Source organism: Homarus americanus, unplaced genomic scaffold (genome assembly GCF_018991925.1).
Source record: "Homarus americanus isolate GMGI-L3 unplaced genomic scaffold, GMGI_Hamer_2.0 scaffold24694, whole genome shotgun sequence".
NCBI classification, from domain to species: domain Eukaryota; kingdom Metazoa; phylum Arthropoda; class Malacostraca; order Decapoda; family Nephropidae; genus Homarus; species Homarus americanus.
The window spans coordinates 5,929,668-5,949,400 of NW_024732780.1; the positions used below are offsets into that span (position 1 = coordinate 5,929,668).

The 19,733-nt window shown below is 40.2% G+C and overlaps 2 protein-coding genes across 2 annotated transcripts; both read right to left on the reverse strand.

Moving 5' to 3' along the window:
• Positions 1-8,028: 8,028 nt before the first annotated feature.
• On the reverse strand, positions 8,029-9,050 carry LOC121868954 (tigger transposable element-derived protein 1-like). The gene is made up of 2 exons (XM_042369987.1): positions 8,930-9,050; positions 8,029-8,690 (listed from the first exon to the last, which is right to left on the reverse strand). Exons 1-2 carry the CDS (start codon positions 9,048-9,050, stop codon positions 8,029-8,031), a joined length of 783 nt encoding a protein of 260 aa, XP_042225921.1.
• Positions 9,051-9,188: 138 nt separating this feature from the next.
• On the reverse strand, positions 9,189-9,557 carry LOC121868955 (CENPB DNA-binding domain-containing protein 1-like). Its single transcript, XM_042369988.1, has one exon. The coding sequence runs from the start codon at positions 9,555-9,557 to the stop codon at positions 9,189-9,191; it is 369 nt and encodes a 122-aa protein (XP_042225922.1).
• Between the last annotated feature and the right edge of the window lie 10,176 nt (positions 9,558-19,733).

Genomic DNA, 19,733 nt, shown 5'->3' on the forward strand with positions numbered 1-19,733 from the left:
AGAGGAGGAAAAGAGGGAGTGCAGAAGTTGTTACAGATGTTTTTGGTTCAGGACCAGAAGGATTTACTAGAGGAAGAATTAGTTAGGTCAGTGGTCTTTCTTTTTATAAAATTCTGTTTGGCCCTATGAAAAGAATAGCCTTACAACGATTCCTAGAAGTAATGAAAGAGGAGTGGGTAATAGGAGATAGAGATAGTTTCATAGCTTAATATGCCCTATCTCTCACCCTGCCTGCAAGAGAGCAGGAGTGATCAAACCATGATTGTAATGTGAAAGTTTTAGTAGATGTGATAAATGCACTCATACTACCCTGTATAACCCCAGCAATGCTGTCAGCACTTACCGAGGTGTCCCAAGTCGAAAAGCAACATTCATCCCAAGGAAAGTCGGTGAAGAATTCTCGCAAGGATTGCCAGTTTGCCCTCCGATAGTGCCATAGTTGACGTTTAGAGTGGGGTGGGGGAGGTGGTCGTGCCCAGTTTGATTTAATAGAAATAAGATTGTGATCAGAAGACCCTAAGGGGGCAGAAATTAAGTATGAATAGTGTGAGGGGATAGAGGTAAAACAAAGATTAAGAATGTTAGCAAGTTGATCGTGTCGATCAGGAACGCCTGTAAGGTGTTAGATTATTTGTTCCAAATCATTAAGTAGGGAAAAAGAGAGTGACTCAGCTCCACCTCGGTTGTCCCTTGCAGAGCCAAGCCACTCTCTGTGATGTACAATACAGCTCCTCTCCGACTTACAACGGGGTTAGGGACCCAAATCGAGGTCGTAAGTCGAAATGGTCGTCAGTCGAAATGGCCGTAAGTCGAAAATGCTTAAATAATACATAGAAAATCTAAAATGGGTGTCTCTTTTTCTTCTTAGCACCACAAAATTCTCACTTTTAAGCTGGCCAGCCATTTTAAAGTGAATTACAAACGAAAATTTTCTCTGTGTACTGAAGTTGGGACTCAAAAATACACAATTTGACAAAATTTTGGTACGACTGAGGCAGGTCATAAATGCGGGTGGTCATAAGTCGAGTAGGTCATAAGTCGGGGAGGAGTTGTACATTGAAATCCCCTTGGTAGAGTATCTCGGTGTTGGGGTGTGTGGATAGCAACGACTCAAGGCAAGAAGTGAGATAGTCAAAGAGTTCGAAATAGCTGGTAGAGTTGGTAGAACAGTATAGGAAACAAAGAAAAATAGTCACAGTAGGTAGAGATATTTTGAGCCAGATGACATCATAAAGGGGAGATTCAAGATCCGTGAGTCGAGCTATAGGTGTACGTGTGTTGCAGTAAGTGCATACACCTCCTTTAGAACGGAAGGAGGTATAAAGGTTGTAGTTGGAGACTTGAAAAGGTTTGGGTGAAGCTGCTTTGGACAGTTTAAGTTCGGAAAGTAGTAAGAGGTCAGGGGAAGAAGTTAATAGATGGTGCTCCACAGAAGGAAAGTTGGAAAGTTGTGTTGTCAATAGTAAGAGAAACAATTGAAACCCTGCAATTGTGTGTAAATGAGGCAGAAAGTCAGATAAGCAACCTGGGACTTTACTTTTTCCAATCACCAGTGGCTTACATCTGTGTGTGCCTGCTGCATTTGAGAACCCTAGGAAGGTAACTCTATCCTTAGATTGTCTGAATCCTGTGGGCCCTTTTTTGTCCTCTGTTGTTAATGTCCTTCTAGGTGAGCATCGCCAATATAATGCAGTTTCATCTGTATTATACACCTGCTGAGGACAATGGTGCTCATCAACTACAAGCTTCAAATTCGTCCACATACTCGGCAGCCCTTTCGTGCTTTGCGGACCGTTTTTCTCCACACATGGAAATTCCAGTACAGTAGAGTATTTTCTTTATTTCAAAGCCACATTAAAGTATTGTAATGATGAGCAGTTGGAGCACAGAATCCCCAGGTATTCCGACTTACCTCCTAAATTTTTCCCAGTGAGTCGAAGATCACTAACCTGAAAAGGGCAAAATGTTAAACAACAAGGGGTGTTAAAAATTTTATTTTGCTAAACTGAAATATCACTAAGTAAACAAACACTAAATGATGGATACCTGTACATTCCTAACAACATTATTTGTTACCTTTGAGTGATATATGCTGGCTTGATTTGGCTACTTTTATAAAAAGACAACTGATTAATAAATAAACCAGGTTATATTATGCAGGCACATAATACACTACTGTACATGGCGAGGGATGGCGCAGACAATAAGCTGTTTGCTCTATGTAACCAAACCGCTGGGAATTTATTATGAGTGTGGGATTTTTATTTTTATTTTTATTTATTATTTAATGATAATGTTTTATTAACCTGGCACCAAATGACCTTAAATAATATGAGAAATATGGTAAAATTGCATACTGTCATTATAAAGGGATCCCTGCTGACAAGTGCAGGAGGTAGAGTTGTCCTGTCAGTCCAGCCAGCACTCCGTCCTCTGCCAGCCACCACCAACTCTCCTCGGCTACACACTGAGACAGTTTTTTTTTTAACTCCATTTCTTTACATGCAAACCCTCCATTGTATAAGAACTACATAAAGTTTTCTAAACTTAAATTTTTTGGTGTTTGAACACTTTTGTGATTTAAATGTCCACGGTGATGTATACGGTATGTACAGGGGGTCCTCGGGTTATGGACGAGTTGTGTTCCCAAGGACATTCTTAAATCGGAAATGTATGTAAGTAGGAAAACATACCCTATGTGCACTATATCATAGCCTAAGTCCTTTCATACATGAATCTTCGATAATTGCGGGACCCGATAATCGCTGATCTGCCTTATCACAGTATCCTCAATTGTGACAGTGTGTACACTTATCACTGATTGATCTGGATTATCGCGGAATTATCACAGGACAGCGGCGGGTCTGCGAGAGCCAGTGGTAGCAGTGACTGCCAAGAGATGGCAGCACGGCTCATGGCGCCAGCTTCCAGTGACAGCATTTGTTTCCCCGCTCTGTTTTGGTTGGTGTTTGAAGACTGTTTCTTGCTCCATGTTTGTTTTTGGTGTAACTTTTACTTACCCCCCACCATGGCTCCTGTGAACAGTGTTCAGGTTCCTGATCCAGCCAAGAGACGAAGACGTGTGTGTTCTCTGGTTGAATGTTCCCATGTTCCCAACAAGGATAAGCATGCGCTTGGTAATACGCTCATTGCGTTTTACCACTTCCTTCCACTCCACCTATCTAATCAGCCCCGCTTTTCTGCTTCTTCACTCAATAATATAAAATTTATTCAACATAATGTGGAAGGAATACAACATTGCTCATTTATACTTACACTCACTTTTGTGGGTAGACATCAGCTGCTCAGTTGTGTCTGGCAGTGCTGCAGCCAGTGTTACCAAACAAACTAATTGACGCATCATCTCCTCACCACTTACCACAATCTTCCCCTCCACCACCAGCTCCATGATCACTACCTCTGTTATCACCACCACTACCTCTATTATCACCACCACTACCTCTATTATCACCACCACTACCTCTATTATCACCACCACTACCTCTATTATCACCACCACTACCTCTATTATCACCACCACTACCTCTATTATCACCACCTCTACCTCTATTATCACCACCACTACCTCTATTATCACCACCACTACCTCTATTATCACCACCACTACCTCTATTATCACCACCACTACCTCTATTATCACCACCACTACCTCTATTATCATCACCACCACTACCTCTATTATCACCACCACTACCTCTATTATCACCACCACTACCTCTATTATCACCACCACTATTATCACCACCTACCTATTATCACCACCACTACTATTATCACCACCACTACTCTATTATCACCACCACTACCTCTATTATCACCACCTACCCTCTACCTCTATTATCACCACCACTACCTCTACCTCTACCTCTATTATCACCACCTCTACCTCTATTATCACCACCACTACCTCTATTATCACCACCACTACCTCTATTATCACCACCACTACCTCTATTATCACCACCACTACCTCTATTATCACCACCACTACCACTATATTATCACCACCTCTACCTCTATTATCACCACCTCTATTATCACCACCACTACCTGTATTATCACCACCACTACTATTACCACCACCACTACTCTATTATCACCACCACCTCCACTACCTCTATTATCACCACCACCTCTATTATCACCACCACTACCTCTATTATCACCACCACTACCTCTATTATCACCACCACTACCTCTATTATCACCACCACTACCTCTATTATCACCACCACTACCTCTATTATCACCACCACTACCTCTATTATCACCATCTAAATCATAATTTCAGTGATGGATTTGCTTTAGCCAGGCCAGATTAGCACGATGTCCACTGTGCGATATCCCACCCATTTCCCACCTTCCCACCTCCCTCCCACCCACTGTATCTCACCGACACTCTGCCTCTCATTCTACTATGACTGTCATTCATGATATACAGTCAACCCTCACTTTACGCGGTCCCACATTCCGCGTTTCCACGTTTACGCGGTGCCCTGCCAGAACCCAGGATGCTCACATTCCGCGGTGGGTGTACCCCTTTACACAGTGAAGTATAATTTTTTTATTTAGCTCATAAAATTCATACAAATTATCCGGCCAGAATATAATTTACATTGCTGGAATTCTTACAATTTGATGATCATTTTGAATATAAACATCATAGATTTTGCATTAGACATACAAATTTTAGATATAATGTTTACTCTTGAGTAAATATGTTATCTTTTGTGCAAAATATATGATATTTATATTCAAAATATTCCTGGTCTTACAAGGAATCCAGCAATGTCAATTATATTATCCTAACTTTAGTCTGATTTATTATTTATTACTAAAAAGGTAAACAGTCTGGTATTCCCACACATTTATCTAGTAGGGACGTTGGTGGGGGGTGGGGGGGGGAGGGAGGGACCGGCGACCGACCATCTGTTACCGTGTGAAGAATATTTTTTTTTTTATTAACTGAAGATTTTTATTTTAGCTCATAAAATTCATACAAATTACCCGGCCAGAATATAATTTACATTGCTGGAATTCTTACAATTTGATGATCATTTTGAATATAAACATCATATATTTTGCATTAGACATAAAATTTTTAGATAAAATGTTCACTCTGAGTAAGTATGTTATCTTTTGTGCAAAATATATGACGTTTATATTCAAAATATTCCTGGTCTTACAAGGAATCCAGCAATGTCAATTATATTATCCTAACTTTAATCTGAGGTATTATTTAATACAAAATGTTAAAATTTATTTTTTTCACCCAACCTTTCTCTTGAAGGGAGGATTGGTGGGGGGTGGGGGGGAGGGTTGGGACTGACCGCGCGGTTGGAAGAGGGGGGAGGCAAGGTGGGGTACTTTGATTGACAGATAGTGTCGTGAAGAATATTTTTTTTTTTATTAACTGAAGATATTTGTTTTAGCTCATAAAATTCATACAAATTACCCTGCCAGAATATAATTTACATTGCTGGAATTCTTACAGTTTGGTGATCATTTTGAATATAAACATCATATATTTTGCATTAGACATACAAATTTTAGATAAAATGTTTAATCTGAGTAAATATGTTATCTTTTGTGAAAAATATATGACTTTTATATTCAAAATATTCCTGGTCTTACAAGGAATCCAGCAATGTCAATTATATTATCCTAACTTTAGTTTGAGGTATTATTTATTACTATACCTGGTTTTCCCCCCAAAATTTCTCAGAGGGAAGAGCCAGCAGTGTTGTGTGAGAAGAGGGGGAGGGAGTCGTGTCCATTATTTGAATGGACATTAACTTGGCGACTGTATTTCTCTATTTCTCTTAAGTATTAATTGTGTGCATGTACCATCATAAAATTAAGATGTTATTTTTACTAGAACATAGGTATTGTGTTGGAAAAAGTGGAGTTTGGGGGTCAGCTGGTCTCTATTTCATTTAATCCCATATGTTGTTATTCACTTTACGCGTTTCTCACTTTCCGCGGTACCCTGTGGGTTACATTAACCGCGTAAAGTGAGGGTTGACTGTATACAATATTATACAGTAATGTAAATTGTTTATTTGTTATTCATTAATTAGTAAAGATTTGTTACTAGTACAGGTATTATATCTTTTAGAGTACCTACACATTTTTCGGGGTATATTTTAGAGGGATGGCCACACGTATCATGGTATTCATTATTTGCATGTGTATAATTGGGACAAAGAAATTTTGTTTTGTTTTTATACAGTATATATATCTATACCGTATTTGCATGCATATAAGATGCACCACCGCATAACATGCACCGCTATTTTACACGGATATTTTGTGGATTTTTTTATTTTAGTAAGTTTATCATACAATTACAGTCGGCCCTTAACATACGCAGGGGTTAGGTAACAGAGACACCCGTGAATGTTAAAAATCCGTGTACTTTTGCTGCCCCCCCCCCAAAGAACCCCTGGCCCCCCATGTCCTTATCTACCGTATATACCTGTGTATAGTTCGAGCAAGCCCAAAGTAGCCAAATGCATGGTATGGTATGCACAGGACGATGTAAAACATAAAGTATTCATTTTTTAAAGTTTATTTATAGATACTGTACATAAATTTTTGTTCATTACATTTGAAACATCAATCTTTGTTAATTAAATTTGAAACAAAAGAAAACTACGATACCGTATTTTCATTAAAATATTACATCACAAGTATATTTTACCTTAACTGTGACTGAATGAATATATTCTCAGAAATAAATATGGAAATGTAATATTTTGGCTGAAATGACGTACATATTACAGTGGAAAGTGGGATAAAATCATGACGAAAACAATGACTTTCGCTTTCTTTTCTTGTTCAAAATATTTTACCGTAATCGCTTTTAGAATAGTTTTCAGTTAAAAAACTGTTGTACCGTACTGTATTACAATAATATTCTATCCTATCATTAGCCTCATAATCCCACAACTGAAAACCATTCGAAAAGCGATTACGGTAACATCTTTTGAACGAAAGAAAGTGAAAGTCAATGCTTTCGTCACAATTTTATCCCACTTTCCACTTTAATACGTACGTCATTTCAGCAAAAATATTACATTTCCATATTCTCAGAAATAAATAGTAGTTTTGTTGAAACGTAATGTACAGTATTTAATATAAAAATGCAAAAAGAGCTATAAAAACAATTAATACTGTACACCCGTAATGTACTGGCTGGCATCTCCACTCGTCCCCGTCTCAGCTCCCGCCTCCAGCGTCACCACTCCTACCCGCTCTATCCCTCCGCCTCCACATCGTCACTACTGCTGACAACAAACACAAATGTTTTGTGAATAACTGCACCCCCATTTCCTATGTACAGTACTGAACTGTACTGTGCTGTGCATTTTTACAAACAATAAACATGGCAAGAAAAGCTATTAAAAAAAAAAGAGATAAAAATTTCACTTTACTGTAACGTACCTATCCTCGGCGACAGGAGGGGGGGTCATCGGGCTCATCGTCACTCAATTCCATAATGGGTGGTGAAGTGGAGGCGACGGTGGATTCAGCTGCTTCCTCACTGCCGCCAGTGACTGATGGTGTTAAATCTCTCCTTCGGTGATCAAAGAACATGGTGATGGGGAGTTGTCGTCTCTTTCTTTTCATTTCTTCCATGATGTTTTTGTATGGAGCAAAAACGTCATCCACCCCTCACATGAATTTCAGGGCACGCACCATGGAGGGGTCCATACTATAGGCCATGTTTTTCAGTGCCTCAATATTCCTGGTCATCTCCCCCAACTTCTCCAACGTTATTTCTTGGTGCTCTTCCTCATCCTCTTTCCCTTGCGCTTCCTCTTCCTCTTCCTTGCCTGAGTCTACTAACTCCTGTAGATCCTCCTCGGTCAGCTCAGTGTCGTGCTCTTCAATTAGCTCCCTAATCTCGTCCTCTACCATGTCCTGGAAGCCTTCAGCAGGCACTTTCCTTGACAGTGCCAGGGTCTTTCTCACCGCCTCTGCGATGGCTTCGTCAGAAGAAAATCAAGTGAAATCTTTCACACATTCAGGCCACAGTGATTTCCAGCAAGCATTCACTGTCTCAGGCTTCACATCCTTGAACGATTCAGCCACCACAGATACGCAGTTGGCAATGTTGAAGCTCTTCCAGTACTGAATCACATCCAGGTTTTGGTCATGGTCTAAGGCTGAGTGCAGTCTGGCCATCACACGTTTACTGTAGCTAGCATTGAACGTCTTGATAACTCCCTGGTCCATTGGCTGGATGAGTGCAGTGGTGTTGAGTGGAAGGAACAACACCTGTACCTTTTCATGCAGCACCTCCACTGACTGTGGATGACCGGGAGCATTGTCGAGGATTAGCAGGATCTTGAACTCAAATCCTTTCTGGTGCAGGTAACGTTCAACCTCTGGCAAGAAACAATGGTGGAACCAGTTGAGAAACAGGTCGCTTGTTGTCCAGGCCTTCTTATTGTGCATCCAGAAAACAGGCAGCATGCTCATGTCGCGGCGTTGGAATGCACGCGGTTTCTTAGACTTGTATATGAAGCCTGGGCGAATGAGGTGACCCGCAGCATTGCCACAAAATAGCACGGTGCACCTGTCCTTGGCTGCCTTGAATCCTGGTGCACGGCGTTCTTCTTGGGCGATGAAAGTGTGCTGTGGCATCTTTTTCCAGAACAAACCTGTTGGAAAAGAAAATAGTACACCCTGTACTATTATACATATACGGTATCAAAATTGGTATAAAAATATTACAGCACACTGTATGGTAAATCACTACGGAATAAAAATATAAAAGTTACTGTATAAAAATCAGACGCATTTATCCCGTTTTCTCTTACAACACAATACAGTACGTACAGTACAACAGGTATTTGAGCATTTTTAAGGTTAAATGTACAGTAGTAATTTATTGTCTTACCTGTTTCATCCATATTCCAAACTTGCTCTGGCTTGTATCCCTGCTCCTCGAGTATTACTTTCAACTCTGCTGGGAAAGCTTTCGCGGCCATGGTGTCTGCTGACGCAGCCTCCCCAGTCATCTTCACATTCTTCAGGCCGAATCGATGCTTGAAATTGTCAAACCACCCCTTGCTGGCTTGGAAAGGTGTCGGAGGTGTCTCAGGTGTAGGTGTAGCAGCACTGGTACTGGGTACGGGTTCCTCAGCTGCAGGCGTGAATCATGTGTGTAGAAACTTAGCTTTCTCCTGGATAAGGATAGAGTCCACTGCTACACCTTTCCGGTGCTGGTCCTCTATCCACAGAAACAAGGCATTCTCCATCTTCACCATTGCCTTCTCCCTCACTTGGCTGACATGCTTAGCACTGCGTGGAGCACTGGCACTTACAGCATCACAGATATCTTTTTCCCATTTCTTGATGGTAAGTACGGTGCTTTCATTCAAATTGTACAGTCGCCCCACAGCAGCGAACGACATTCCCTCCCTTAACTTATTCAACAACTCCACCTTCTCCTGCAGAGTCATCACATTCTTCTGGCACTTAGGGGTGACTCCAGCTGGTGTCTTTGATGCTCCTTTAGGGGCCATGGTAAATGTGGGTAGCAAGGGTAGCAACTACATTTCTGATGTTAACAGAAGCGTGGTTACAGCGAGACTGACTGAGTGACGGAGCGCGGAGTGGCGGGGTGGGGTGACGACGCGCTATGTGTGTGTGTGTGTGTGTGTGTGTGCTGTGAGTGCAGGAAGCGGGCGTGTCCCGTGTTACAGGTGCTTTCTCGTCTGAAGTTGTTAGATAGCCTTGAATGTACTTCAATTACTTCAACAATTACTTCAATGTACAGAATATTCCCCCAGCGGGGCAATCCGCGTATTTGCAAATCCGTGTATGCTAAACCCGCGTATGTTAAGGCCACAGTATTGACAGTGATTTTAAAATGGTTTTGTAAGAGAAAACATATGATTTTTGTGCATGTAAATGCAATATACAATGGAATCAAGTAATTAATCATATTACTATTAAAATAAAGCAATGATAATGAGATGCATTCCCAAGTGTGACCTTTTCGTAACTTTTGTTTGGCTTTTTACCCTCTTTTTCCCCCCAAAACAATGCAATTAATAAAAATTGCAAACTACTGTATATTCTTTAAATAATGTTTCTGAATGCACCTTATACAATATAAATGAATAATAATATGTTCACACAAGAGGAGATGGGACGCCATATTTTTTCGTTTGTGTTTACAGCCGGGAGTCCGGGACGATGGTTGTACACGAGAAAATTAAGAAAATAAGACCCTGGTTGTAACTGTAGTAAAATTAATGTAAACAAATGAATATATATGTTTTAAGTAATGTTATTTAATGTTAATAAATGGAACAATAGAAGTAGCTAACCACTAATGACAAAGAATAAAAAAGAGATGGATTGGGAGCGCCAACATATACATGCGAGCATATACCACATCATTGATCTTTTAAGAATACAGCATAGTCTGTTTACGTGGTCGAATTAAACCCATGGAGGTCGTATAACAGGCTCATCAAACGAAATAACAGAACATATGGAGTTAAATGAAATAGAGACTGGAATGACCCCCAAACTACCCTTTTTCCGACTAATACGTGCGTTGTAGTAAAAATAACATCTTAATTTTTGTGATGAGCCACACACAATTAATATATAAAGAGAGAAATATCAATACAGTAATATTAGGTTTTTTAACACTTCGTTAGTAGAGAAGAGATGGCTGGGCACGGGGATGGGGGTTGGTTCGAGGCAGAGGGCAGATTATTGGCCCCACCTGTATCACTATCCACACAGAGGAGGCTAGCAGGGGCCTCGACATCAAACCCCTCAAAGTCCATATCCTCACTATCACTGACTTGGGCTGTTTGGCTGTAGTGGGTTGCGGGTGAAACTCAGTAATGTTTTTCGTTGACGGCTAGCATTGATGTGAGAGTAGGTATTGATACATCTGGACATACGGCTCCATAGATTTCAACAGAGGTTACTTGACACTTCATAGCGATGATTGACTGGGTCTTTAGCAGGGACGGAAACTTGATTTTCTCAGCAAACTCGATGACCTCCTTCACATCTACATGTCAGTTTCTGTTCCTGTAACACCTGGCTGTTCACTGACGTCATCATCTTCTAACATCTCCTCTGCAGTCCTCAGGTTGCCTTATGCCTCAGGATGTATGCGTCGTTGGTGGTCTCTGGAACAGCCTGCAACTCCCTAACACTGTGCAGCCTCTCTTGCAATATCAATACCACAGCAACAGACTGAGCCTCCTGTGCAGCTGACTCTGTCTCCTACTGGGATACCCTCCAACACATGCCTGCAGCGTGATGAATCGTTACCACAGACAGCTGCCCCCATGCCTCCACCAAAGAAATCAACTTAGCTTTCTTGGCGTTAAACAGTTCCAGAACTGCTTGACTACGCACTTGTGAATCCGCCAACTCTTGTTCTGGATCACCGATCCTCGCTATCGTGCCACTCACAAGGTTCTGTAATTCATCCTTGGTGTTGGTGAAGTCGTTCAGGAGCGAAACTTCTTTGAGGGAGAAAGCAGCCTTGATGTTGCATATCAACTCCTGGTCCATGGGCTGGATTAACGACGTAGTGTTAGGGGAAAGGAAGACCACTTTTACATTGGGGTGTGATCCAGCAATAGGAGTGAGTGTCCTGGTGCTGTCAAGGAGCAACAAAAGGATTGAATGGGTGATATGTTGCTACATGAAATTTCTTCCGTCAGGGAACGAAGCAGTTGTCAAACCAGGAGAGGACAGACCAATGAACATCACGCGCCTTCCCTGAGGTTTACCAATGGATTTAACTTTGTATGTCAGATTTACACAGCAGGCATCGCGGCTTGCAGGCTTTGTGGATCTGAACAACTGGTGAACAGGGCCGGTGATCGCTCCTTCTACAACTAAAACTACGCCTTGTAGACTTGGCAGCGAAAGGTCTTGGATGGCAATTTCTTCCAGCGCCAGTTCATCCATGTTGAACCTTGGTCGTTGGTGTACTGTCCTTCCTCTCCTGTAATTTCTCGTAGAATGGAGGAAAAATTCATGTACGTGCAGTCCCTTTTGCTCCTTCACCAACAATTTCAAGTTAAGTGATCTTTTTTACGGTGTTTGAAACCTTGCAGCCACCCAGCGGAAGCAGTGAAGTTTGGGCTCTGGAACTCCCATTTTCTCACCACTAATAGGTACAGTTCTCTCGCTTAGTCCTGCACTGCCTGCGTGTCGACCGCCCGCGTTCCTTCTTGACTGTGAATCAAGTACCTGACCAATAAACCTTCAGTCTTGAGCAGCACCTTATTGTGGCAATATTTTCACCATCAGCGGACCTGCAGACTTGTGATGCTCATGTGTTCTTTGATCTTGCGGCATCCTTCTTGATGGTCTTGCGTGTCATTCGATTCATTAACTTGCCCTTCATATTGTTGGGCGAGATCCTGTCTTGTGCCTTTCTCTAACTCCTGGACGATTTTGTACTTCACTTCATAGCTTAAGAGCGCATCGTACCTGCTTGGGCTTTGGGCCAGAGTAGTTCAAGGTTTCTCGGGGTGGTGGGGGTCCAGCGGAAGCCATTGTTGAGCAGATTAGCAGACACGAAGGCACTGTCTGTGAGAGAGCGAAGGACAATGAGACTGGCGCTTCTAAGGTCAGCGACTTATTCCATATAGACAGAGCCGCCAAGTTAAATTAGACCAATCACAGCTCGGCGGCGGAGGGATGCGTGGGTGAAATGGGTTGCATGGCCCAATCACAGTCTGAAACGTCATCTGGCGTCCATGATGGCGTAAGGACCTAAGCGTGCAGCTTGTCAGCGCCGCTTCGCGTAAATTCAGGAAAGTCCGTGTAATTAATAATTGGCGCGTCTGGACAGGTGCCGCGTAAATGACCAATCGCGTAAGGAAAATCTGCGTAAACCGAGACTATACTGTATGTACGAAGGATTCATTGTTGTTTATTACTGAATATGTATTTGATTAAATTAATCTTTATATATGCGAAATGGACAATATAATTTATTATGTCGTAGACTATTAAAACACACAAGAGGATAAGAGCGGCGTGTTGTCCAGTGCTTCCACCATAATTGTCAGTTATCAGCCTGAAACTGAAATAAGACCCTGGTTGTTATTGTACAGTATAGTCTGCATTACTGGCGTTTGGTCATTTCTGGCGATTGCCTTCAGAATAAAATGCTAATTACGCGGTAAATTTGGTCATTTGTGTGGCAAGCAGCTGGAGAGGTCAGACCATCGCGCCATTTTACCACGCGGTCCATTCTTAGGCCCTCTTTAACAGGAAAACCTGGCGTGGTGAGTGGTGCATTAGGCGCTCTTCGTTATCGCTGATGTCTCATATGGCCGTGTCGGACTGAAGTGCGCCGCGCACTTACCTCCCTCCGCCGCTAGCTGTAGTGGTCTAATGTAACGCGGCGTGCCCTGCCACCAGAGGGTAAAAGTCACTGACCTTGCGGGCCTATCATTGTTCTCAATCCACGGCGTGCTCTGGTTCTCTCTTGTGCCTGCTATTCCCCTCACAACCCACAATGGCTTCCGGGTTCCCCGACCAGAAAAGCATTGAATTACACTGAGACCAAGCCATGATAATGTGAAGGAAATCATCAGTTAAGAGGAGAAAAATCAAGCTAGATCCTTGACAAAGACCCAGACAAGCATTGGTGGAGTGTCTAAACCAACCATCTGAGGAAAGTTATGGAGCCGTATATCCAGATCTATCTCGACAACATCAATGCTAATTAAGTCAACGTAGTGATGAGGACTTCCTCGCCGCAGCCCACCACAACCACAGCCAGCCCAAGTCAGTGATAGTGATATTGACGGTGAGGATATGGACTTTGAGGAGTTTGTCTGGGAGGCCCTGCAAACCTCTTGAGTAGTGAAAATGAAAGTGATTCACTAATCCTGCCCTCTCTGCCTCGAGCAGCCACCATCCATGTGTGCCGACCCAGCTTTTTCTACTAGCGTGAAAGTGTTAAAAACCCTAATATTATTGATATTTCTCTTACTTATTAATTATTGTGCATACCATCTAAAATTAAGATGTTATTTTTTACTTCTAGCATTATGTATTGTATCGGAAAAAAGAGTGGGTTTGGGGTTGGCCCAGTCTCTATTTCAATTAATCCCATATGTTCTGTTATTTCATTCTGGCGTTCCTTGTTTTTCGGCGGGCCTCCGCAGGTTCAATTGACTGCATAAAAACAGACTATGCTGTAGTTAAATTAATGTAAAAAAAATATGTATGTTTTAATTAATGTTATTTAATGTACAGCAGAAGTAACCACTGATAATAAAAAATTAAAGAGACCTTGATTGGCAAACCAATGTATACGATGCAGCGCACTCAAGAAACATAGTCATTTATCTTTTAGTATATGTACAAAATATTCATTATTGTTTATTACTGAATATGTATTTGATTGAATTAATGATTATATATGTAAAGAATGAACAATGCAATTCGTATGTCGTAGAATATTAAGACACACACGAAATGACAAGGCGAGCATTGTTTTCATAGTGTGATGGTTCTACATAGAAACTGAAGAAAATAAGACCCTGGTTGTAGCTAGTGAATTTAAATAAAAAATTAATACCTGTATGTATGCTTTAAGTAATGTTATTTAATGTTAATAAATGGAACACTAGTAGCCTAACCACTAATGGTAAAGAAATAAAAGAGAGCGATTGGGAAAGCTAGCGTATGTAACACAGTAAGTGCATACATGTGAAAACATATAGTCATTTCTCTAAATATGAAACCAACACTTATTTACTGTTCATATATGTTTTAAATATTATTTACAAATGTAAAAACAAAAATTCTACTCTGTGTTGGTAGGTCAATAAGACATAAGGACAGCCAATGAATATTGTGCGAGTTTTACTCAGAAAGGCGAAGACATCAGGTTCAATTCTGGCTGAAGCTGTAGCTTTCCCACATAAAGCTGTTGCTGAAATTGTTGTGAACCTGAAGTTGATGCTGAAGCTGCTGTATGATGCTTAATTTGATAGTGTAGCTAAGTTGATGGTTTTAGGCCTTCAAATAATAAGCTGTCAAAAAGACCTTACTGCTTCTTTCTTTTCTCATTATTCATCCTTTATGTAGAGTAATTTGCATTTATTAAATTTTAATGCTTTGTTCTGTTAATGGATTCACTTCAGAAATATGTTCATTGCTTGCTGCATATAACATCCACAGACCTCTCATTTTTTCATGTGGATTTTAACACATCTAGTTTTCTCAAACAACTTATACACTTTCTATTAACACTAACCTTACTACTAGGGGATGCAAAATACTATGCAGAAACCTGAAAAAGTTTTTCTCCTGTTCCAGAAGTGTGAAAACAAAAGGCCCGCCAAGCTCCGACTGTTGTTTACCGCTCATTAGCAGGGCAGCTTCTTTGCGCAAGGCACTCTTCATTTTTTTACAGTATTTTTTTTTTATAATACATATCGGGATTTAGTTATTATTTATATGAAAATGTACCGGGTAATTTTATTTTATTTTTATTATATGTTGGTCGTAAATACGAATGAAATAAGGACGTACAGTAAATTGAATTGGGTCCTAAATTAACTAAGGTCTTAAATATGAAAAGTTGTTGTTGGTTGAACCTTTGTTATCGGAGGCTTTACTGTATAGTAACATTATACTAACCCAACTCTACCTCTGATCAGAGAAGCTGTGTGGCTTGTTTATATTTTGGTCAAGAGAATTACCGACAGGATGGGAAACTCTTATTTTTGGCCGTGATGTTTTGTGTTGCCGCGATCGGCCACCAGGGTGTAGCACCATCGCTATTGTTATGGCGTCATCGACTCATTGCAAATGGTGACTGGTGGCTGAACTTTCTATTAACATTTCTTTAATCTTTCTAGGGGCACATTTTTCATTTAGATAATAAACAAATGTTTCTTAAAGGTAATACAATCATTAAATAATGTAAGACATGTATCTGGTGTGGGTTACGTATGCTGGGGAAGGAGCTACAGTGAGATGTTGTGAGCTTCCCTCTGTCGTTAGGCCAATGTAAGCCATTATTTACGTCTTCTGCAAATTTGCCGTACGTTTGTGATTGTGATAATTTGGCTTGTTCTCCAGTATTTTATTATGAGTAATATTATCAGTAAAAATTTTTGTGCTTAGTGGACTACTGCTCGTCCCAAGACTCCCTAGCTAGGCACCTCCGCCTATAACGCTTGGCCTCCCATCCGTAATATGGGAACATTAGTTGCAGGGTAATTTGTGATACATTTAAAAAAGAAAAAGAAATGCGTCTTATACGCCGGCAAATACTGTATATATTCTTTCAGTGAAAATGAGCCCGGAAGGGTATAAAACAACATCATTCACTAAGTGACTTGAAAGCAGAGGAAATTAGTCACTAAAGATCGACTGTCTTCCTAGAGATAGATGAGCCGTGGTCGCCATGCTTGACCAGACCGTATAAAAAATTTCCCCAAACACAATATCTGAGAGACAATCAAAATAAAAGTCACTCGATTTCCTCACCGTGCTAAGATGTATAAATACCAAAAATAAAATCCTCATGGCACATAATATTTCAGCTATTACAACACAAATTAGCAGAGCTTTGTTGCGTGTATTTACAGCTGATTCGCCAGGCAAGAAGATGACAGTAGCAATTGGAGGGTGTGGGAGGGGGTTTTGAGAATTGCAATTAAATGCCAGGTGGCGACGTGTCCTCCTAAAATTACGTATTTAAGTAATTATTAGATGTTTTAATTGCCTGTATGTTGGCCTGGCGAGTTAATGCTAGGCATTTACATACCTAGGTATAAAGCTCGATGTCGCATTCTGGATTGAACAAAAATAGAGTTATGAAGCAAAAACAATACTTTATACTTGATCACACACGTTAATGAGGTGAGGGTAAGGCATACTGACGCTCCCTCAAGGCCTGTGGCTGGGTGATGCATTACTCCCCACCCACTGTTCCGCCTCACCGCTCCGATGCATACTAGTTCTCATACATTAATACTGTACAGTACTACGGACTGGTTGTACCTATGTTGGATTCTTAAAATAATTGACCTATGGTACCTGGTTCGTATAGACAGGTGTTTGTAAGTAGGACATTCGTAACTCAGGGACCCCTTCTACAGTGCAGTAGTCCCTCAGTTAACAAGCACAATCCGTTCTAGAAGGTTGCTCGTTAACCGAAAAACTATTTAACCAAAACCATTGTTTCAATGGGTTTTTGGGTAATTGGTTCCAGCTCACCGAAAATTGCCTAAATTCAACAAAAAAGGTAGAAAAGTACACTTACTTTGAGGTGTGTATGTAGAAGGCTCCTGGATGATGATGATGATGGGAATTAGAATAGGGGTGGAGGAGAAGGGAGAAGAGAAGGCATTAGGGTGGAAGAGAAGTCACCCCATGGAGCCATTTCACCCATAAAATTTTAGCTCTCTTGGTGTAATTCAAGATTATTTTCTTTAAATCAACACTGCACTGCATTATATATTGTTCAATATGTAAAATATATTTCAAAATGACCAATAATTTGCTTGCAAACACAGAAAAAAGCGTTTAGTTGAAAAGTCTCAAGCAAGATGTTACCTCCACTGAAAAGACAGAGAGACTGGCACCTGTTTGGCATGTCGACACCTTCAATTATGTTCAATAATTGTTAAAATGACAAAAAAATTTAATATTAAACTTTTAAAATTATTGAATAGTATAATCTTCTTGATATTTACTAAAATAGTAAGGAATATAAGCCATAGAACCGATTACTGTACAGTAGTACCCCGATTTACGCGGTCAATTGAACCCATAGGGTACCGCGGAAAGTGAAATCCGCGTAAATGGAACAACAGAACATATGGGATTAATTCCAATAGAGACTGGCCCGACCCCCAAACTCCACTTTTTTCGACACAATACCTATGTTGTAGTAAAAATAACATCTAAATTTTATGATGGTATGCTCACACAATTAATATTTAAGAGAAATACAGTCGCCAGGTTAATGTCCATTCAAATAATAGACTCAAATCCCCCCCCCTTCTTCCCAGCTCACTGGCCCCTACCTCTCTGAGAAATGATTGTGTGAAACACAAGATTTTAACGTTTAGTAATAAATAATACCTCAGACTAAAGTTAGGATAATATAATTGACATTTCTGGATTCCTTGCAGGTCAGGGAATATTTTGAATGTAAACTTCATATATTTTGCACAAAAGATAAAATACTTGCTTTGTGTAAACCAAATTATTACATTAGATCTAAAATTTGTATGTCTAATGCAAAATCCACGATGTTTATATTCAAAATGATCATCATATTGTAAGAATTCCAGCAATGTAAATTATATTCTGGTCCAGTAATTTGTATGAATTTTATGAGCTAAAATAAATATCTTCAGTTAATAAAAAAAAAAATATTCTTCACGACACTATCTGTCAATCAAAGTACCCCAACTTGCCTCCCCCCCTCTTCTAACCGCGCCAGATGGTCGGTCGGACCCAACCATCCCCCCCACCCCCCACTTCCCTCCCTACCAGAGAAATGTTTCGTGAAAAAACTAATTTTAACTTTTGGTAACAAATAACACCTCAGACTAAAGTTAGGATAATATAATTGACATTGCTGGATTCCTTGTAAGACCAGGAACATTTTGAATATAAATGTCATATATTTTGCACAAAAGATAACATATTTACTCAGAGTAAACATTACATCTAAAATTTGTATGTCTAATGCAAAATCTATGATGTTTATATTCAAAATGATCAACAAATTGTAAGAATTCCAACAATGTAAATTATATTCTGGCCGGGTAATTTGTATGAATTTTATGAGCTAAAACAAATATCTTCAGTTAATAAAAAAAAAAATATTCTTCACACCGTGCCAGATGGTCGGTCCCTCCCTCCCCCCCACCCCCCACCAACCCTCCCTACCAGATAAATGTGTGGGAAAACCAGAATATTTACCTTTTTAGTAATAAATAATACCTCAGACTAAAGTTAGGATAATATAATTGACATTGCTGGATTCTTTGTAAGACCAGGAATATTTTGAATATAAATGTCATATATTTTGCACAAAAGATAACATATTTACTCAGAGTAAACATTACATCTAAAATTTGTATGTCTAATGCAAAATCTATGATGTTTATATTCAAAATGATCATCAAATTGTAAGAATTCCAGCAATGTAAATTATATTCTGACCGGGTAATTTGTATGAATTTTATGAGCTAAATAAAAAATATATATATACTTCACGCGTATATGGGTAGATGAACCGCGGAAAGTGAAAATGGGTTCTGGCGAGGCACCGCGTATATGAGAAATCGTGTAAAGTGAAACCTGCGTAAAGCGGGGTAATACTGTATTGGCGGACTAATACTGCAGCTGGTGGACTGCCAAATGCAAGTGAAAACATGTTGAGGTCGGCTCGTAAGAAACTTGTTAATCGAGGGATTGCTCATTAACCTAAGTTAAGAATCTGATGGAAGGTAACTCGTTAACCGAAATCTCGTTAACCGAGGGAACACAGTAGTCCGGTGAGTCATGGTGTGTTGCCATACCGTCTGCTACTCTCAGATGCCCACCATCTCCCACACAGAATATACCCTTACTCACCTAATTTTTATATTACAGTACTGTACAGTATAGCTGTATGGTACTCTTTTATTCATAAGGCACACTAGCATTTTGAGATGAGT

Excerpts from the sequence above, each read along its gene's own strand:
- LOC121868954 (XM_042369987.1), bottom strand. The coding sequence starts at position 9,050 with ATGACTGGGGAGGCTGCGTCAGCAGACACCATGGCCGCGAAAGCTTTC. Across the intron at positions 8,691-8,929 it reads TTGGAATATGGATGAAACAG|GTTTGTTCTGGAAAAAGATG; the intron begins GTAAGACAATAA and ends CTTTTCCAACAG.
- LOC121868955 (XM_042369988.1), bottom strand. The coding sequence starts at position 9,557 with ATGGCCCCTAAAGGAGCATCAAAGACACCAGCTGGAGTCACCCCTAAG.